This window comes from Rhincodon typus, chromosome 27 (genome assembly GCF_021869965.1).
Source record: "Rhincodon typus isolate 14 chromosome 27, sRhiTyp1.1, whole genome shotgun sequence".
NCBI lineage: Eukaryota > Metazoa > Chordata > Chondrichthyes > Orectolobiformes > Rhincodontidae > Rhincodon > Rhincodon typus.
The window spans coordinates 42,126,885-42,149,837 of record NC_063358.1 but is presented as its reverse complement, the minus strand read 5'-3'; the positions used below and the strand labels follow the sequence as shown (position 1 = coordinate 42,149,837).

Here is a 22,953-nt window from a genome sequence, read left to right as displayed (position 1 = left end):
TAAACTGCCTCCAATGACATAGTCCTTTTTCTTAATTAAGGGGACTAAAAATGCTCACAGTATTCCAGAAGTGGTCTCACCAGTATCTTGTACAGTTGCAGTGAGACTTCCCTGCTCTTATACTCCAACTCCCTTGAAATGAGGGCCAACATTCCATTCCTTGTCCTCAAATTTCTGCCAAGCCCCAGTTAATGTGAACATTGAAAGGCTCTCTCATTAGCATGCTGTTGCTGACCCAAGGGAATAGTTTTCAGTAAGGGGCCAAACAAGATGGTAATTTGAGTTTGATTAACAGCATGTTATTTATTACATGTAAATCTTTATATAATCTGGCAATGGTGTGTCTCAAAAAGGACAGTGTAAGTACCCGAGGAAGTCAGTTAATTGTAGGATGTTGGGTGGTCTTGCGGTGATGTCACTAGGCAAGTAATTCAAAGGACCAGGCTAAATCTTTTGGGATAACAAGGTGTAGAGCTGGATGAACACAGCAGGCCAAGCAGCATCAGAGGAGCAGGAAGGCTGATGTTTTGGGTCTAGACCCTTTTTCAGGCTGAGATGCATTTACGATCAGTATGGGAATCGAGGGTTATGGGGAAGCACAAAAAAGTGGCTGTGAAGAATAGCGCATCTGTCATGTCCCTGTTGAATGGCAGAGCATGCTTGAGGGGCCAAATTGCCTACTCTTCCTATTTCTTATGATTTTACAGGATCAAATCTTCAACTGGAACTTCTCAGGTAAGGGTCATTTCTGAAGAAGGGTCTTGGCCCGAAATGTCAGCTTTCCTGCTCCTCTGATGCTGCTTGGCCTGCTGTGTTCATCCACCTCTACACCTTGTTATCTTAGATTCTCCAGCATCTGCAGTTCCTGCTATCTCCTAAATCTTTTGGGATTTGGGTTCAAATCCACCATGGCAACTGAGAGAATTTGAATGCACTTAACAAATATTTATTTGAAAATGAGTCTTAGCGATGGTGACCATGAAACTATTACAGTACCGTAAAAACCCATCTGGTTCACTAATGCCTTTTAAAGAGGCTAGATTGTTAAAAATATTCAAGAGATGGACAAATTTTTAATCAGTAAAGAAATCAAAGGTTATGGGTAAAAGGCAGGAAAGTGGAGTTGAGGATTATCAGATCAGCCACGATCTCATTGAATGGCACAGCAGCTTGAATAGCTGCATAGGCAACTGCCGCACTTACGTCTTATGACCCACAGCAACATGGTTGGATTCTTAACTGTCCTCTAAGATGATGTGACAAGCTACTCAATTCAATGCAATGAAGAATAGACAACATATACTGCTCATCAGCAAAGCTCACATTCTATGAAAGAATAAAAGTTTTGCCATACTGCAATGGTAAGTGGATGGATTACAATTTTCTAGCCACAGTCGCTACAAGTGTCGGGCTGGATAATAGGACACTACAGTATGAATGTGAGATCTGATGCTCTGCTAACTGCTTATGCTGTTCACGTTCAAATGTCTTGCAAACATCTTTATTTATAAGACATAGTCACGGAGAGGTGAGGGGTGTTGACAGGGCTGGGATGGGGAAATGGTAGTAGAGAGGACGTGGGGTGCGAGCAGGGCGGCAGGGTTCCAGTACGATATGAACGGGGTTTAGGAGTGTGGATGAAGAGGGGAAAAGGATGTGGTTGGGCGGGGAGAGAAATGCATATGGAGTGGGAGGGGAATGGAGAGAAGGCGTGTGGGAAGGAGGTGGTGTATGGAATGGGGTACTCTCACGGGATTTTGGTTTTCTGAGTTTTTACAACACCATTTCATTGGATTGATGTTTTTTAATATAAGACTTCACACTTTCAACATTTCCTCACCAGCAGCTTTTAGAGCTCTTTCAATGATGAACGCAAGTAGTTTACGAAATGGTTATGCTCCTGTTCTATATTGACATCTTTGACCTGTTTTGCAAGCCATGCAGTGTGGCATCAAGCTATTCATCAACTTTATCTGCAACGTGTGCAAACCATTCATTGGCCAGCATTATAAGGGAGTGCCTGTTATTGCACTGAGGAAACAGCCACAGGAAACAACACAAGATAACAGTAAAGTCACAAGAAACAGAGCACAGCTGTGGTTTTGGAACGCAAATGCAGGTATGCTTATCAACAGAGCATGGTGGCACTCAGCAACACAGAGAGACAAAAACCAAGTGTCAACATACTCAGATAAAATACCTAGTAACACCTCGCGTTCCTGATGAGGCTTTGATATTTATACAGTGCCTTTCAGTACATTTACATATGCAATAAAACATCCCAAGGTGTTTCACTGGAGCACTACAAAATAAATAATTATTTCTAAAGAAAACAACAGCAAATATTGCAAGACGTTCCTGCTGGTTCATCCAGCAAAAGCAGTGCTCAATGTGAGTAAAAATCACTGGCAGCCTGTTCAAGCAAACAGCAACTCAGGCAAGTCTGATGCTGGACTTGTGTTAAGGCTGACACTTGGCTGAAGCCTCGGGAGGCAGTTTGCAGTAGGGAACCTGATCTAGGAAGAAACCAGCATTGTGACAATGTAAGAACTGGGCAAAACCTCAAGATGCAGAACCTGGCAAACAGCTGCACTATATTTCAGATTAACATTTGCAATATTTGTCAGATCAAAAGTATTATGAGAATGTTCTTTTCTCTCTGCTCCAACCGCTTGATGGATAGGGTATGAAGAACATGTTGTGAACATAAGTGAATAAAATTGAGTCATACAGTCAGAGATCTACAGCACAGAAAAAAGTCCTTTGGCCCATTGGGTCTGCACTGGTCAAGAACAACTATTCTAATCCCATTTTCCAGAATTTGGCTCAAAGTCTTGTATATCTTGGCAACGCAAGTGTACATCTAAATACTTCTTCAATGTGATGAAGGTTTCTGCCTCTAACACCCTTACAGGCAACAAGTTCCAGATTTCCACCATCCTCTGGATGACAAAGTTTTTCCTCCTTCTTCCAAAACTCCTGACCCTTACTATAAATCTACATCTCTGATCACTGATTCCTCCAAAGGAGGAATTTTCTTCCTCTTTATGCCCCTCAATTTTATATATTTAAATCATAACCTCCTCCTCAGTCTCCTCTGTTCCAATGAAAACAACTCCAGGCTGTCTAATCTCTCTCCTTAGCTAAAACTCTCCAGCACAAGCTACCCCTAATAAATCTTCTCTGTACTCTCTCCATTGCAATCATATCCCTCCTATAATGTGGATTCCTCAATTGCATACAATACGCTAGCTGTGGCCTAACTGACATTTTATACTGTTCTATCATAACCTTGCTGCTCTTAAATCCAATGCCTTGACTAATAAAGATAAGTATGCCTTTGCTTTCTTAACCAGTTTATTAATCTCTCCTGCTGCATTAAGGGACCGGTGGACATGCACACCAAGGTCCTACTGATCCTCAGTACTTTCCAGGGTCCTATTGTTCATCATGCATTCCCTTGCCTTCTTTGTCCTGCCCAAGTGCAACACCTTACACTTGTTGAGATTGAATTCCATTTAGCATGAAGCAGCCCACCTGACCAGCTCATCTGTATGCTATAATCTAAGGCTTATCACCTCACCAAGTTTTATATCATCTGATCAATCCTCCTACATTCAAGTCTAAATCATTTATATATACCATAAACAGCAAGAGCCTCAACACTGATTTCTCTGGAAACCCACAGGACACAGGCTTCCAGTCAGAAAAATACCCTTGATCATCATCCACTGTTTCCTGCCACTCAACCAATTTTGGACCCAATGTGCCAAATTTGCTTGGATGCCATAGTCTATTATCTTTGTTACCAGTCTCGCAAGCAGGACCTTGGAGGACTTGCTGAAGTCAAAGTACACTATGTTGAAGCATCTACACCAGGTTACCTCTTTGAAAAATTCAATCAAATTAGTCAGAAATGACATTTCTTAACAAAACCATGCTAACCACTGTTGCTTAATCTCTGCCTCTCCAAATACAGATTCATTCCGTCCCTCAGATTTGCTTCCAATATAGTTTCCCCACTACTGAGGTTAGACTGACTGGCCTGATCAGTCATGATCTAGATAACAGGATGGTGAATAATAGCTGGTTAGGCCAAATGAGCCACTGCTGGTCCTATGTTCCTGGAAGCAGAGACATCAGTGAATGAGAAAATGTGTGAACCTGAATAACCACAAGAAATCATAAGTTCACATTCTGAGTCTTCACTGTGCAAGCAGCCAACATTGTCACTGATTGTTTTGAAAGGTCAGAAATGAATAGGAAACCAGGTTCTGCAGTGTCAATTCTCCCTTGGATGATCCTGGTTCTTGAAGGGCTGACATTATGAATGTCTCTGGGCAGCACCCAGACAGATCACTCCCTTCAAACAAACCCAAGGGCAGAAAACAACCAACAAAAGGACCTCTCTCGTGGCCTCAGGAACCATGTCCAATACATCTACACCTTGCTATCTCAGACTCCAGCATCGGCAGTTCCTACGATCTCTGAGATAATTTTAAGGTGATTGGAGGAAGGTATGGGGAGGTGTCAGAGGTAGGTTCTTTACACAAAGAATGGTGGGCGTGTGGAATCCGCTGCTGGCGGTGGTAGTGGAGTCAGATACTTTAGAGACTTTTAAACAACTCTTGGATAGGCACATGGAGGATTGTAAAATGTAGGGTATGCGGGGTACTTTGATCGTAGGAGGATACTAGGTTGGCACAACATCGTGGGCTGAAGGGCCTGTACTGTTCTATGTTCTATGGTTTTCTTCAAAGCAGTCAACCTAGCTTAGCCCATAAACTGAACTAGAAATAGCCATTCCATTACCAGCAAGGCTCTAATAGAGTAACTCTGCAAGAGAATAACAGTCTGCTCGTTCTGCACATTCGTGTTTTCAAGTGAGGGAACAGTGCACATCAACAGAATTCTAACTTGGGTGTTCTATTGAGAATTGAGAATTCTAACTATAAACATCAAAGATACAGTAGAGCAGCTGCCTACACTAGCCATCCAGTGCAAAGTACACATTCAGCAAACTGAATAAGTCATTCAGCAGAGTTGAGTGGTTTACTATGAAATATAATACCAACACTGATAGTAGAACATAATAAATAGGAGCAGCAGGCCATTCGGCCCATCAAGAATACACCAGTGAGATTGTGGCTGATCTGATATAGCCTGAACTCCACTTGCCTGTTTGCCCTACATAATCCTTAAATTTTATTTTTTATTCGTTTTGCCACCTGGCCAGTATTTATTGCCTGTCACTAGTTGCTCGAGAAGGTTGTGGTGAGCTACCTTTCTAAACTGCTGTAGTCCATGTGCTATAGGTAGAAATGTCTCATTAACTGAAAAAACTGTCTTATTCAGCCTTGAATATATTCAATGCCTTCACTGCTCCTGGGGAAGAGAACTCCAAAGACTAACTATACTCAGAAGAAATTCCTCCTTGGATTTATCTTAAATGGGAAACCCTTTATGTTAAAGCTGTGTCCCCTTGTAAAGATTATCCCATGGGAGAAAACAATCCCTCAGCATCTCCCCTATTAGAATCTTAGAGGTTCCAATCAGATCACCTCTCATTCTTTTAAACTCTAATGAAAGTATTTCCACTCCTTTTCAAATTATTTATTCATGCATGCAGGCTTCACTTGCTGGGCCAGCATTTATTGCCCCCCAGGATTGTGCTGCAGGTGGTGGTGGTGGGGAGTTGCCTTCTTGAACTGCTGCAAGTACATTTACAGTGGTGTTAGGGACGGGATTCAAGGATATTGACCCAGCAATAGTGAAAGAACAGAGATACAGATCCAAGTTCCAGGATGGTGTGTGGGTTGGAGGGGAACTTAAAGGTCTTGGTGGTGTTCACACTGCCTATGCTGCTCTTGTCCTTCTAGGTGATAGAGGTTGTGAGCTTAGAAAGTGATGTGGAAGGACCCTGGGTGAGAGTTGTTGCAGTACACCTTGTCAATGGCACACACTGTCACTGAGTCATTGGTGCAAGGAGTGGGTATTGAAGGTGAAGGGTGGGATGCCGATTAATTGAACGACTGTCTTGGTCAGTGTCAAACTTCAAATTTTGTTACAGCTGAACATATCCAGGCAAGTAGGGAATATCCATCACACTCATGACTTGTGCCTTGTTGAACATGGACAGATTTCAGGGAGAAAGGTATTGAGTTACATGTTGCCGGATTCCTAACCTCAAACCTCATCCTGTAGCTACAGTATTTATGTTGCAGATCCAATATAGTTTCTGGGCAATGGTAATCCCCCAGGATGATTCAGGGATGGTAATGTCATTAAAATATCAAGGACCGATGGTTAAATCTTCTCTTCTTGGAGATGGTCATTGCCTGGCGTGTGCACAATGCAAACATAACTTACAACTAATTAACCCAAGCCTGAATACTGTCCAGGTCTTGTTGTATATTAACATTATCTGCTGCAGCACAGGAGGAGTCATGAATGGTGCTGAACATGGTGATGTGAGCAGCAAGCATTCCCACTTCTGACCTGGAGGAGGCAAGGACATTTATGAAGCAGCTGAAGATGCGTGAACATTTCTTCTCATTTATTTCTGCAACTCCGAGGACCTCCGACATCCACATGTAGCAGAGATCTAAACAAGGAAATTGTGTCAGCACACCTATCTGCGCGTGCAGAGCTTCCAAGCAGTAATGTGGCAACACAGCCACGTAGCTTGGAAAGAACGTTGCCTACGATACTATCCTAAGGACTTCCTCCATGTTGAGCAGCTGAGGTGACTGACCTGCAGCAACCACAATCACCTTCCTTTGTGCTAGCTATGACTCGAAGAGCTTTCCCCACCCCGATTCCCAGTGACTCTAGTTCTGCTAGGACTGCTCAACCTTTCCTTGTAAGATGACCCATTATTCCAGCAATCAGCTAAATGAACTGTTTCAAATGTAAGAAGGTCCCTCCTCAAGTAAGGTGACCAAAATTGTACACAGTACTACGGGTGAGGTCTCTGTACTGTTGTAGCAAGTCCTTGCTTACTTTTATGTTCTATTTTTGTTGAACTCCATTTGTCTTCTTAATTACTACTGAACCTACATGCTGGTTTTTACATACAAGGATACCCAGAACCAGACAATGGTTGGAGAAACCAATGTAACTCAAGGTTCTGCCCAATACTTATCAGTTGAGAACTGGAAGATTTTAAAACAGAGGTCAGCATGGAAGTGAAAGAAACAGGTCAATTTGCTCAGTCCAGTTTTCACTGGCTTATACTGGCTTTGAGATTCACAATACCTTAAATAAAAAAGACATGTCTTTTTGATTAAATTCCTCCATAGAAATTAGGGGAAGCAATGGCCAAATGGTACTATCACTAGACTATTAATCCAGAAATTCAAGTATTGTTTGGGGATTGGGTTTGAATTCCGTCATAATAGATAAAAATCTGGAATTACAAGTCTAATGATGTCCATGAAACCACTGCCGATTGCTGGAAAATCTCATCTGGTTCACTAATGTCCTTCAGGTAAGGAAATCTACCATCTTAGTCTGACCTACATTATTGCAGAAATACAGCACTGTGGTTGACTCTCATATGCCCTCTGAAATGACCTAGCAAGCCACTTCCCTGCTGTAATTGGACTTCTCAGATTTCAAATCTAATCTTGACCTTGTTTTTGTGCGCCTCCTGTACAGTCATAACCTTGTGTGCCTCACCCTGTCTAAGCGCCCCGTGGTCTCTAAGTCCTTGTTTGCTATGACTGCTCGCAAAACAAAACTTTTCACTGTGCTTAGCTGCATGTGACAACAATAAATCAAATCAACTAATTGCCATGAAGTCTCAAATGAGCTACCCACAGTACATGGACTGCAGCAGTTCAAGGTAGCAGCTCACCATCATCTTCTCAAAGACAAATTAAAGAAAAGCTTTCTCTCTCCCTGTCTCCAATCTGCTTTTGCACACACTTCCTTGAACTTACCATTCTTCTCACTGATTTCATGACCATCACCTCCTCATTCTTTTCACCATTGGTAACTTTGCCATACTGAGAACTTTCCCCTCCTCAGAAACTCTACTTTACTCTAAGATCTACACAAGCCCTGTCTGACTGGTCAGCTATCTCATTCTGCTCCTCTGTCTTGACAGTTATTTTCCTTCATGCTTTAGAGGTTTTTGCAGATGTTGTAGTGTTCTATAATTATAGGTTTAATACAAAGCGCTCATCTCCACAGCTTCCTGATTAGAATCTGAAGTATGTACTAAACTTTTACTTCATCGCCAAAGATGGAGAGAAATGCTTTGAGATTGCTTGACAAAATACATCATTTGTCTTGCATTCAATGAAGGCTCCAGGACCATTCTCAGAGACCAGCCATGCAGGGAGATAATGGAAATGGCTGCCCAGTCCTGCAGGGTCCGAGTTTCGTCCAGACTCTGTTGGCCATTGAGGAGTCAGGTAATCACAGACACAGCCAGGTCATTAAGTATATTCAAGGCTGAAATAGACAGATTTTTAATTAGTAAGGGAATCAAGGGTCTTGAGGAAAAGGGGTGTTCAGAATTATTGAAGCAGCCATGATCTCATCGAATGGTGGAGCAGACTTGATGAACCAAATGGCTTACTTCCACGTTTACATCTGTACGGGCTTATAGACACAACAGACAGATGGCATCTAGCTATTCAGTCACAGAACCTTGAGATGACAGTGTCCACCCTGAACCAATCAACACTCCATTACTGCCAAGAATCTTGGTTCATTCAGACAAATAATGAACTAGTGGACAAATCATTTGTTTATATCATTACCAGTGACACCCAATATTCACAAGTAATCTTCAAGGCAAATAACTACTTCTGTTGTTATTTCTTATTGTTTTCTTATGATCACTCATGCCAAGCCTTAGAGCAAACCCAGCAAAATCAAGCTCGACAAAGTAAACCCTGGAAGAGTGAGCTAGTGGTTGGGTCAGGGCATGGTGACCATGCTTCAGTAAACCATGGAGCAGAAGGTTGGCATCCATTTTCTGCCCAGTGATCAAAACACGCATCCACATGGAGATTATACAACAACAGTGATTCCAATCACTTCATAGAACCTTGATCAAATAAAAACAGCTTTTTAAAAAAATTTCCTGTTTTCTGAAGCACCCACACCTCTTTGTTACAGGTATCTCCAGTTTCAGTGAGGGAAAGGCTGCAATGACCTTTTGGGCCACTTGAAAATAACAAGATTATTGTTGGACTGTACAGACCGTACAGCTCTCTCTGAATCATACCCCAAACCAAGGAATGCTGACTCAACATTACAATATTGGATTGACCTTTCCATAGAATACCGGAACAATTTTTGGAATGCTTCATGATTCAGCATCATGTTGTCTTTCAGTAAACATTCAAAGCTTCAGTGAAGTGGGAAAAGTTTTTAGACAGCAACAAAAGCATGCTCAGATAAGCTGAGAATACTAAAACCCTCAAACATGAGCAATCACAAACTTGCCAACCATAACCTCCAACTCCATGAGACTGAGTGAGCTGCAGAATCACTGTAGTGTTGCCTGACAATGCATATGGCGGAAGATTTTTTGCAAAGAAGGTTGAAGAAAACAAAATAATTTACCCATCATAAAAACAGCTCACATAGGACCTCGTATTAAAAACAGAAAGTGCTAGAGGAACTCATCAGGTCTGGCAACATCTGACGAGACAGAAACAAGGTTAATATTGCAAATCCAATGATAATTCTTCAGAACTAGATTCTCCGTTCAGGGATGCTTCCAACACTGCTCAGTTTTTCTTCAGCAATTTCTGTTTATATTTCAGACCTCCAGGTGCTGCAGTATTTTTCTTTGACCAAATGTGAAAGTGCTGGAGGGAACTTGCTGTTTTACAGTGCATTTCACGCAGATGTGTATCTCAAAGAATTTCACAGAGCTGAGCGAGAGATAGTGACATTTGATAGGTGAAGAGAACTTACAATGCAAGTGGAGATGAAAGTAAAGGAGTGAGCAATGGGAAGGAATTTAGGAAATTGCTCAGGTGAATAAGGCAAGTGAGTGAAGTAGGAGACTCTACAGGTTACGGATACCTCTGAACTGAAAGGTGAGATGACAGTCAGAGAATAACTTAGCTGAAGATGATGAAATCCACAAAGTGATTACACTTCAGGAAGCAGTGGAAAGTGGTAATGTCACGAGACTTTTGAGGTAGTAAAGAATGAGAAGGATACCCTTAGACTACAAAAGGATGTAGATTGGCTGGTCAGATGGGCTGATCGGTGGCAAACGGAATTCAGTCCGGGTAAAAGTGAGGTGATGCACTTGGGCAAGACAACAAGGCAAAGGAACACATGATGAACATTAGAACCCTGGAAAGCACTGAGGATCAGAGGACCTTAAAGTATTCCATTCCTTTAAGTATCAAGACAAGTGGATAAAGTGGTTAAGAAAGCATATGGGATACTTAGCATAGAGTTTAAGAGTGGAGGCAGGTGGTGGGGGTAGTGTTGGAGCTGTATAAAACATTAATTCGTTCACAGCTAGACGATTGTGCGCAGTTCTGGCAACTACATTATAGGAGCGATGTGACTGTCACAGACAGCATGCAGAGAACATTTACCAGGGTGTTACCTGGGCAGGAGAGCTTTCATTATGAAGAGAGATTGGACAAACTGGGGTTACTTTCTGTATATTGAGAGGAACATGATTAAGATGTATAAAATTATGAAGGGCATAGATAGAGTAGACAGGAAGAAACTTTTTCCCTTGATGGAGGGAATAGGGGGCATAGCTTTAAGATCAGGGTAAAATGATTAAGAGGATATGCAAGGAAAACCGTTCGCATCCAGAGGGTTGTTGGAAATCTGGAACACTGTCTGAGAGGGTGGTTTCAGCAGAAACCATCATAACATTGAAGCAGTATTTAGATGTATACCTCAAGTGCACAAGGCTATGGGCCAAGTGCAGGAAACTGGGTTTAGAATAGTTAGGTAGTTGTTCTTGACTGGCGTGGAAACAAAGGGCTTGAAGGCCTTTTTCTGACCATTTCTGTCGATGACGAATAATCCAGAACTCCAGGGGAATGTTTTGGGGACATAGGTTCAAAACCCTCCATGGCAGATGGTGAAATTCAAATTGAAGAAAAACCTTGAATCAAAAGCTAGTCTAAGTGCAACCCTGTAATCACTGTTGATTGTTGCAAAAGCCCATTTGGTCCACTAACATCCTTTAAGGCAAGGAAATCTGGTATTCTAACCTGATCTAGCTAACATATGACTCCAGACCTATGGCCAAAAGAACTGATCAGTTCAGAGGCTCCAGGGGATGGGCAACGCAGAATTAGGTAGGAAGCAGAAATTGTGTACCAAGTTGTGTCAGACCTGAAGGTTATTAATGTGGGCTGTGGGAGGTGTTTGAAACTACGGCTTGCAGTTTGGTGATGTTGGAATTGCAGGTTGTCCACATCAAAGCTAGAAAGGTGACTGGAAAATAAGCTAACAGTCTCAAGGTCAGAGAAGCTTCCACAGCATAATTGTATGGACTTTTCTGCTGATCTGCACAGTCAGGTTCTATCCATTGCTGCTGACTGGACTACATTTTCCGCTATCTTCTGCTTCACCATCATAATTCACACAAGAAAAATACACGGGGGGGGCAGAAAAATCAGACGCTTTCAATATGCAGTCAATTGCAACACCTTCAGCTAAAACCACAACTCTCTGGAACCTGCACTTGTAAATCTATTGATTAAACTTCTCAAAAAGATTCCAACTGATGGCCCAGCGCCAAGAATCAGCCAGAATAGTGCACAATGTAATCATTGCAACAGTATTTTGTATCATGTTGGAACATGCAGCAAATTTGGTTTGCAGGGATTCCCTAGAAAAATACTAGTGTGAAACCCCATAGATGAGGGGAAAGAGCATAAAATGTATCCCATATTAAGAAGTGCCACTGCCAAGAAATTTTTAATTCCTGTCTGGCCACGGGGAAAGTGCCAGAGGACTGGAGGATGGCAAATGTAGTTACACTTTTCAAGAAGGGTGGTAGAGATGTACCACGAAATTACAGACCGGTGAGTCTCACACCAGGGGTAAGGAAATTACTGGAGAAAATTCTGAAGGAGCAAATTAATACTCACTTGGAAAGGCATGGGTGAATTAGGGATAGTCAGAATGGCTTTGTCAAGGGGAGATTATTCCTAACAAAATTCGTTAGAATTTTTTGAAAACGTGATTAAGCGTGTGGATGAGGGAAGTGCAACTGATGTAGTTTACATGGAGTTTAGCAAAGCTTTTGACATGGTCCCACATGGGAGACTGTTTGAGAAGGTTAAGGTACACAGAATTGAGGGAAACTTGGTGAGATGGATCAGAAACTGGCTAAGTAAGAAGACACAAAGGGGAGTTGTAGAAGGCTGTTCGAGTGACTGGAGGTCGATGTCAAGCAGTGTACCACAAGGATCAGTATTGGGACTCCTATTGTATGTTATACACATAAATGAAAAAGATGAAAATGTGGGGGTGAATGTTGAGCAAATCTGTAAACAACACCAAGATTGATAGTGTGGGTAATAGCAAAGGAGGTGGTTGCAGGTTACAAGAAGCTAAAGATGGGTTGATAAAACGTGCAGACCAGTGGCAGATGGAATTTACCCTTGATAAGTGCAAGGTGATGAGCAAGTATTTAATGAATGGCAGAGGGGTGGATAGCTTTGAGAAACAAAGGGATAATTATTCACAGATTCCTGAAGTTGGCAGAGCATGTGAATAGGATAGTTGAGAAAGCGTACGAGACCCTGGGTTTCATCAGTTGTGGCATAGAGCAAGGTGGTAACCTGGAAGCTGTAGAGAACATTGGTTAGGCTGCAGCTGCGGTACTGTGCGCAGTTCTGGTCACTGCTCTACAGGAAGTATGATAGCACTGCAGTGGGTACAGACGAGGTTCACCAGCGTGCTGCCTGGGATGGAGAAATTGAGCTATAACAAGAGACTAGACAGGCTTTGATTGTTTTCCTTAGAACAGAGAAGACTGAGGGGGAACATGATTGAGGCGTATAATATGGGGTATTGAGAGGGTGAATAGAAAGCAGCAGTTCCCCTTGGTTGAGGGGTCAATCACGAGAGGGCATAGTTTTAGGGTAAGGAAAAGGAGATTGAGTGTGGATTTGGAAAAAAAAACATTTTCACTCAGGTGGTGGAAATCTGGAATGCACTGCCTGGGAAGGTATGGAGGCCAGAAACCTTATAACTTTAAAAAAAATTTGGATGAGCACTTCAAATTTCAAATAACATTCGAGTACATGGGATAAGTGCGGGAAATTGGATTAGCACACCTAAAGTGGCAGGTGTGTGGGTGCAGACTTGATAGGCCGAAGGACCTTTTCTGTGCTGTATGAATCTATTAATCTATGAACTTGCAAACAGCAAGCTCTCTTTATGGATGGATCTGTATCTGAAATATGGCGATGGAGAAGGTTCCTAAGCCGGAGCTCATCCACTTTGACGGTTTCTTTTCTTTCTCATTTTGCCTTGCTCCCCCTCTACTTGCCACCATTCCTTGGACAGCATCAGTGGTGGAGAGTTGAGCAAGCGTGGGCTCGAGGAAGCCCAGTGTGGACTCCCTGCTTTAGAAGGGCTATAATGCTGAACTTTTAACTTTATTTCCTTATTTTTCTCATTTATACCCAAGATTTTGCACCTAGATATCTTTGTACCTAAGATGGCACCGGAAATAGCGACTTTGTACACTTTTTGCTGCACTTGTATATCCCCATACTTGAATACAATAAAACCTAATTTGAATTCCAGTTCTTACAAACAATGACGTGGTATGACTGGATAATTTTCCAGTCACACCAACTGAGCTTTAAATACTGATCCAGGGATACTGAAGAGAATTTCTCGCTCTCCTTTGAACAGCGATGGAATCTTTCATCAACCCCCTCTCTGAGATGTCAGACAGTCTAACGTCCCACTCAAAGCACCCCTTTGCCAACTGTGCAGCACTTCCTCAAGAGTAAACTGAAGGCTCAGTCAAGATTTTGTGCTTAAGTCCCTGAAAGCATCAACCATCCGACTCAGGAGAGTATGCTATCCACCGAGCAATAGTTGACAGTTTATTTCCAAGCACAGGATCTGGTGGATTTATTTTGTTGTTAAAGAACTATCTAGAAGGGAGGCAATGGCCAAGGGTATTATCGTTGGACTGTTAATCCAAAGACCCAGATAACATTCTGGGGATCCGGGTTCGAATCCCGCCACAGTAGATGGTGGAATTTGAATTCAATAAATATCTGGAATTAGGAATCTAATGATGACCGTGAATCCATTGTCGATTGTTGGAAAAACCCATCTGGTTCATTAATGTCCATTACGGAAGGAAACTGCTATCCTTACCTGGTCAGGGCTACATGTGACTTCAGACCTGCAGCAATGTGGTGGACTCTTAAACCGCCCTCTGGGCAATTAGGGATGGCAATAAATGCTGCCTAGTCAGCGATGCCCTCAACCTGTGAATGAATAAAGAAGAGAAAAAAAAATCCCATTTGGCTGCAACAAAGGGCCAATTGTGCAGCTTATGCTAATTGTAAAGCATAAAAGGTTGATAATAGAAACCAGTTCCAGGGCCTGTGATGTGTGAATACATTCATAAACAGGAAACTGGAGAGGGAAGATTGTATCCCACAAACTCACCAATACAACAAACCCTTAAGAATGCAAAACTGATCACTCAGCCTCAGAGACCAGGAAGAAGCCCAGTAACTTATTCAATCTCACTCAACTCTAGGAATACCGTTATCACATCATTGAAACAAGAAAGAAATCACTAGTTTGCAAGGATTTATCATTTTGAACACATGGAGAGATTGTGCATATATATTCCTGTTAACACCAGAAAAATCTTATATTCTTTGGCGATAAATTGCAAAATTTGAGGGATTAGGAAACCAGTTTTCTGCCTGTTGCGTCTTGAAGGTGAATAAAAAGGCCAAAAAAAAATCAAAGGCCAATAGCGCTAGTTCCCAAGGTCAAACAGCTACTACCACCAGCAAGCTCCTATCCAAGCCACACACCATCCAAACTTAGAATTACACCACCATTTCTTCACCGCCAAAATCTCGGAGCTCCCTCAACTGTGGGTGCACACACATCACAAGGACATCAGTGGTTCAAGAAGCTCACTGCCATCTACTTCAGAGCAACTAGGGATGGGCAATAAATGCTGGCTTGGCCAGCAACACCCACATTCAAAGAAATAAAAACTACACACCTGGTCAAACTTCAACTTGTTATGTTAGAGTCAATCCTATCCCAGTTTCAACAGAAATAATAGCACACTAGTGCTAAACTAAATCTCTGATTCACTTTCAACCTGCTGAACCTGATGGGCTTTTAGGCATCATGGTCACTGTAGACAGAACACTGACTTCAAATAGTTCAGAGCTGCTCAAAAGCAGCAAATCAGATCATAAAAACATTGGAACTGCTGAACAAAAAATAGAACCTCTGGATTCAGGTTTGTGCTTTGGTCACAGGCAAATGTTTGGCCTCTTCAGTCCATCAGTTCACCTTTATCATCCTGGCAATCACATTAAATGCTTATGGAGTTGTCATCAGTCCCTACGGAGAAGTGTCCAAAAGACCGAGATATGAGGCGAGGAAATCTCTAGGGAACTCTGAGAATCACAGGCTAAAAATTACAAACCATCCTATATTAACCACATTGTGTCTCTAATTGCTCAGAATCTTTATTCCAATTTGTATTTTCTTAAATAAATCTGTATAATTTGGTATTTAAATGAATTACTGATCGTTTGCACTGTCTCTTTACGGAGTCCATTTCACAGGTTAATTCCTCACTCACCAAAGTAACATTTTGCAGATTACTTTTCAAACTCAGGCCATAACCTCTTCATTCCATTGCTCTGGACAAGGCGTAATAACTAGTTTGATCTACAATATCTAGTCATCTTAAGAAGTTAGAAAGAGCACTCCTATCACTAAGCAATGAAAGAAAAGCATACTTTTCTAATTTTGCTTCCCATTAAGGGTGATCACAGACTTTCCACCACTTGTCTCCACACTTGCATCTAATGATAGATGGAAAACATACACCAGGGTAATGAATTATAGAACACAGAAACAAAAGCTTGAACATCTGTGACCACCTGACATCAAAGGCTAAGTTACAGCCTGTAACTGAGGCAGCCAGTGTTCACCATTTGTCAAAATTTTTGGAGGCTGTATTATCGTGGAGAACAGGCTCTCATGTCAGAGGTCAGACAGTTCCTGTACTGTTATATTGAGAACAGAATGGCTCCTCACAGCTAGCATGGTGCTGGTATATGTGCTGTGAGCAATTATGCAGCAATCTTGAAAGTGCAGTGATCTCTCGCCATGAAAGTGGTCACCAGAATTAATCACACTGTAGCAGGATAAGATGCAGCCACAAATCCAATTAAAAAATGGGTTTCAAAAATCTCAGAGCTCATAATTTGACTAAGGAAATACTTTTCGGAATCAGCTACACAGTCTTCATCAGTGTCCTTGCCTCAAATCCTTCATTTCTACTGAAATTCGAGTCCAATGCTAAGGGAATGCTGCACTCTAGCGATTCCGTCTAATACTGTGGTCCTCGTCTGCCCTCTTCATATGGATGACAAGGATTTCACAACATTATTTGAAGAACAGCAGCTGAATTCTCTCCGCTGTCCTGATACAGTGACCTGGATTTTGGTGCACAGAGGACAATTCACGAGTTTTCAAATGACAATAAACTTGGAAGAACTGTAAACTGTGAGGAGGACAGTTGGAACTCCAAAATGACACTGACAGTTGATGAAATGGGCAGATAGATGGCAGATGAGTTTCAATGCACAGAAGTGTAAGGTCTGAACTTTGGTTGGAAGAACACAAAGACACAAAATGGGGTGGCACGGTGGCTCAGTGGTTAGCACTGCTGCCTCACAGTGCCAGGAACCCAGGTTCGATTCCACCCTTGGGCGACTGCCTGCATGGAGTTTGCACATTCTCCCCATGTCCTCCGGGTGCTCTGGTTTGCTCCCACAGTCCAAAAATGTGCAGGATAGATGGATTGGCCATGTTAAATTGCGCATAGCGTCCAGGGGAGTTGGGGTTAGACATGGGGAAATGCAGGGGTAGGGGAATGAGTCAGGGTGGGATGCTCTTCAGAGGGGCGGTGTGGACTTGTCAGGATGAATGGCCTGTTTCCACACTGTAGGGATTCTATGATTCAATGAAAATGGAGGGTACAATTCTAAAGGGAGTGCAGGAGCACAAGTACCAGGTGTATGTGCGTAAAGATCATTGAAGGACAGGTGGAGAGAGCAGTAAACAAAGCATACAGGGCTCTCGGCTTTATTAATAGGGTCATAGGGTACAAGAGAAAGGAGGTGATCTTGAACTTGTGCAGGACACTTATTATACCTCAGCTGGAGTATTGTGTACAATTGGTGAGCATCACATTATAGGAATATATATAGAGTGCAGAAGCGATTTACAAGAATGGTTCCAGGAATGAGAAACTTCATTTATGAAGACAGATTGGTAGAAGGTAGAACTGTTCTCCTTGGAGAGAGGAAGGCTGAGAGGAGATCATGAGTGGGCTGGGAAAAACAGACAGAGTGAAGCTATTTGCATTTGTAAAATAAACAAGAACAATTGGTTTAAAGTGATGTGCAAATGAAGCAAGGGTAATGTGATAAAAGAACCATTTTTACACAGTGAGTTATTAGAGAATGGAATACTCTGCCCAGGAATACAGTACAGGCAGATTCAATTGAAGCATTCCAGAAGGTATTGGATGTTTTGTTTTGTATAGTAATGGTGTGCAGGGATATGGGGAACAAAGCAGGAGATTCGCAATGGATAACTGAGCTGGCGCATGTATGTTGGACCACATGGCATCATTCTGCACCCTAATAATTCTGTGATTCTGTAACAATACCCATCCCTGAACCGAAACCTCAAAAAAACTATTCATTAACATATACTGTTTATGGGAACCTTGCTGTGAACAAGTTGGTTGAGTGTTCCTCTGGGAGGCACTGGGGGAAGACTGACTGGATTCTCAGAGATCACAGTTAAATTATCTGTCAACACACATTGCTGGACCTTGGATTGACAGCGATCAAGGGGTCAATCAGTAGAACAAAGCCTTAGGAAGATGGTAACATTCATTGTTGTTCGTTAATTCAAATTAGCTGGATTTCTAAAAATAATTTTAGAAACAACATTAGAATCATTTTTAAGTAATTAAAGGCACAACACGGTTCAGACGAGATGTTAAACCAAGGTCTCACTTGCCCTCTCAGGGAAAAGGCACTATCTCCAGCCAATATTTATCCCCCAATCAACACCACCAAAACAGGTTATCTGGTCATCATTGCACTGTGGTAGCTTGGTGTCACAAATTGGCTACTTAGTCCCTTACATTACAATAATGATTATCATTATCGTAATGATATTCATTATCAAACAGGATGGAATATTCCAAAAAATGAATTGTTTTATATAAATGCAACCCCATTCTTACTTCAGATATAACAGAGATGGCCGTACACATCTACAGATGGACACTCACACATTCCTTCAATGATAAAAGCAAAATATTAAAACCTGTAAAAGTCAATTTGAGCACAGACTGAGAAAACAAGGTGTAGAGCTGGATGAACACAGCAGCCCAAGCAGCATCATAGGAGCAGGAAGGCCTACGTTTCGGGCCTACTATGTTCTGCTGGCCTGCTGTGTTCATTCAGCTCTACACCTTGTTATCTCAGATTTTCCAGCATCTGCAGTTCCTACTACCCTTGAGCACAGACTGATGTACTTAATATGAGACTTCAGTAGCATAAGCCCTCCTTCTTGTCAGTTCCTGGCTGCTGAGATCCCTCAACAATGACATTATTAACAAACATCATTTCCTCTCCACAGTGAAGGTGCTGCTCCTGAATTTCATACTGATTACTTGATGAATAATCCTGAGCTTGGCATCACTCCAATCCCCTCCCAGTGACGACACTAAGAGCTGTCCCTTGCCCTGTTCGTCATTCCATTTCCTCCTTTCTGATCTACTAGGACTGTTTCCATTGGCTCCAGTAGTCCACTGGTACCTCATTCAAGCAGCCAGGAATCTTTTCTGGGCTTGTGCTAGGCCAGGCAGTGAACTGAAAAACTGGACCACGTGGCAGGTTCCAGCATGAAGCTGTCCTGGTGTATATTCATAGATCATTAATCATAGAATCATTAAAATAGAATCCCTACAATGTGGAAACAGACCCTTCGGCCCAACAAGTCCGCACCGAACCTCAGAGCATCCCATCCAGACCCATCCCCCTATAACCCACCTAATCTACACCTCCCTGAACACTATGGGCAATTTAGCATGGCAAATCCACCTAACCTGCACATCTTTGGGAGGAAACTGGAGCACCCGGAGGAAATCCATGCAGCCACGGGGAGAATGTGCAAACTCCACACAGACAGTCACCCGAGGCAGGAATCGAACCTGGGTCCCTGGCACTGTGAGGCAGCAGTGCTAACCACTGTGCCACCGTGCCACCCCAATCAGTATGGACAGGTTATTAATTCAGATTAAAAGTGTACGAGATCCCCAGGTACGCTGGCAAGGGGAAACAATCCCATCCCCAACCAACTGGGTTTGTCTTCAGTATTTACTGCTTTAAAGACAAAACGGATGGAAAATGCACTAACTGTGACAATATTTCACAATATCTGCCAGACCCACCAACCCTTCCACCTTGAAGCGTAAAGGCAGCAGATACATCACCTGTAATATCCCCTCCAAGCCCCTCACCATCCTGACTTGGAAATATATCACCATTCCTTCATGATCTCAGAGTCAAAATCCCAGAAGCCCCCTTCTTAACATTACTGTGTATGTACCTGAACCACATAGACTACAGTGGTTCATGAAGGCAGCTAATGACTACCTTCTTCAGGGCTATTCAGGATGACCAATAAACAAGAATCTATTCTGAGACAGACATCCTGAGAAGGGAAGAGGATACTTTGCCAGGAAGGAAATCCCCACACCATTGTATATTTTTCAAAGTCAGTCTATGATAGCAAATAAAAAGTGATTGCACATTTAAGTCACTCAGAGGGGAAACAGAAAAAGGAAGTGAAATATGTAGCTTGTTAAGAGAATCTAAACGCCAGAGGCTGACAGGGAGTGCAAGTATCTAGGATTCCAATTTGTCAGTCAAAACTACAATTACAACAGAAGTGACATTGCAGAATCAAATCTACTCCCTATTCTGGCCTGGAGCAGAACATTGTGAGTGAACAGAGATTACATCGTTAAACCGAGCCTGGGTGTTTGCAAACTGGCCTCGTACACTTGCGCAATCTCACTAACAATGTTCTTGCAACCCTTTCTGGCAGCACAGCAGTGACAAGATATCACTGCCCTCTTCCAAGAAACAGAGAGGAAATAAAAAGAGTGCAATGTCTCACCCTGTTTTTACCTGATGTTATGTTCAGATGTCACAATCTATGGGATATGTGCCAATTCTACAAAACATCCTTAATCACTTTCATGCAATGGGTAGAGTAAACCCTAGAACATGATTTCTTTCAGACAGTCCTGGGCTTCTGAATTCACAAACCTTCTTTCAGCAAATGCTCTGTCAGAAGTTGAAATCCCAAACAAAATTACACAGTAACTGGGGGCATAAACCAGGTTGACAACTCTGATTCCCTGAAGTGGTAGCTTGCAAAAATAACCAAAAGAACAGCGGATACTGTAAATCAGGAACAAAAACAGAAGTTGCTGGAAAAGCTCAGCAGGTCTGGCTGGTTCTGTGAAGAAAAAAATCAGAGCTAACGTTTTGGGTCCAATTCTGAGGAAGGGTCACCGGACACGAAACATTAACTCTGACTTTTTCTTCACAGATGCTGCCAGACCTGCTGAGCTTTTCCAGCAACTTCTGTTTTTGCGGCAGTTTGCAATATCCAGCATGAGCCAGCAATAAGTTGGCTGTGCTGTGTGTTAGTGAAATGGTGCACCTGATACACTCAGTGTGACAAATAAAACGTACAGAAAAGGCACTTTGTGGAAAGCCATGGCGTAAAAAAAAACAAGGAAATTACCCAAAACTTTATTCCAAATATCCGACAGCCTTGTTAAGTACACTCCAAGTCCACTCAAGTTCAATTCTGAAGTTTATGGTACGAATTTACCAGAGTGACTGAAGCCAGATCAGCAATGTGAGAATGAGCTGCGAGATTATGGTAGGGCATTCCCAATTACGCAGCTAATATATCTACTTCCTCCTCAGAGCCAGTCGAAAACAAATGTACACATCTCCCGGTAATGAAGCAGGAGCCAAAAGCAGCAAACAAACCAGTTAATGACAACTGAACGTACAGACACTTTAAAAGGCACTGACTGGGATACACCGGAAATTCACTGCAGACACAATGGAGGAGCGTTCCCTCACTAAGACAGGGCTATAACAGGGGCTCGGGCAGCACCGATAGCCCAGGGGGAGTCCGGTCCTCCCGGTCTCTGTACTGTACGAGGTCCTCAGCCCAGCTGGAGCCAGGGTCATTCGGCAAAGGGAGGCCTCGCAGCCCGGATCCGCCCAGCCCCGCCCCGCCCGGCCCGGCCCCTGTACCTCGGCTGCCGCAGTCCGCACACTCCCGGCTGTCGAGCAGCATCTCCCCGAGTATCTCCTGGTGCCGTTCATTTTGCCGCTGTTGCCGCTCCCGTTCCGCCCGAGTCGCCATCTTGATCGGAGGAGGGTGAAGGGAGAACAGGAAACAGGAAGTACTTTTCGAGTCGGGGGAGCACTGCCGGGGAGGCGGGGCCTGAGGGAGGCTGGATTTGGACTGGGGAGGGCAAAGGTCAGCAATCACAGCAAACCAGGTCAAAGTCCAACAGGATTCTTGGAAAACACAGGCTTTCAAAACGCTGCTCCTTCATCAGGTGATGTGTATCTGCAAAGTAAATTCACCCTATAGATTAATATATACACATACATATATGTATGTGTTTGTATGTATACGTGTGTGAGTGTATGTATACGTGTGTGTGTATGTGTGTTTGTATGTATAGGTGCGTGTGTGTGAGAGTGTGTGTTTGTATGTATACGTGTGCGTGAGTGTGTTTGTATGTGAGTGTGCGTTTGTATATGTGCGTGTGTTTGTATGTGTGTGTGCGCGTGTGCGAGAGTGTGTGTGAGAGTGTGTGTGTGTGTGTTTGTATGTGTGCAAGAGTGTGTGTGTTTGTATGTGTGCGAGAGTGTGTGTGTGTGTGTGTGAGTGTGTGTTTATATGTGTGCGTACGTGCGTGAGTGTGTTTGTGTGCGTGTGTGTGTGAGAGCGTGTGTGTGTTTGTGTGCGTGCGTGTGTGAGTGTGTGTGTTTGTGCGCGTTTGTGTGCGTGCGTGTGTGAGAGCGTGTGTGTTTGTATGTGTGCGTACGTGTGCGTGAGTGTGTTTGTATGTGTGAGTGTGTTTGTATGTGTGTGTTTGTGCGCGTGTGCGTGTGTTTGTATGTGTGCGTGCGTTTGTATGTGTGCGTGCGTGTGTGAGAGCGTGAGTGTGTTTGTATGTGTGCGTGAGTGTGTGTGTGTGCGTGTGTGTGTTTGTATGTGCGTGCGCGTGTGTGTGTTTGTACGTGCGTTTGTATGTGTGCATGCGTGTGTTTGTGTGCGTGCGTGTGCGTGTTTGTACGTGCGTGTGTGAGACTGCATGTGTTTGTGCATGTGTGAGGGAGCGTGTGAGTGTGTGCGTACGTGCGTGAGTGTGCTTGTGTGCGTGTGTGTGAGAGCGTGTGTGTATTTGTGTGTGTGCGTTTGTATGTGTGCGTGAGTGTGTTTGTATGCGTGCGTGCATGTGTGTTTGTGTGTGTGAGAGTGTGTGTGTGTTTGTGTGTGTGAGAGTGTGAGTGTGTTTGGATGTGTGCGTGAGTGTGTTTGTGTGTGCGTGAGTGTGTTTGTGTGTGC

At 43.0% G+C, this 22,953-nt stretch overlaps 1 protein-coding gene across 1 annotated transcript in view; it reads right to left on the bottom strand.

Moving 5' to 3' along the window:
* LOC109921974 (stromal membrane-associated protein 2) overlaps nt 1-21,817 on the bottom strand; it is a 72,646-nt gene extending 50,829 nt beyond the window's left edge. The window contains exon 1 of the mRNA XM_048613036.1: nt 21,624-21,817. Within this exon, the coding sequence (XP_048468993.1) occupies nt 21,624-21,735 (112 nt within the window). The 5' untranslated portion in view covers nt 21,736-21,817. The remainder of the gene's footprint in view (nt 1-21,623) is intronic.
* Between the last annotated feature and the right edge of the window lie 1,136 nt (nt 21,818-22,953).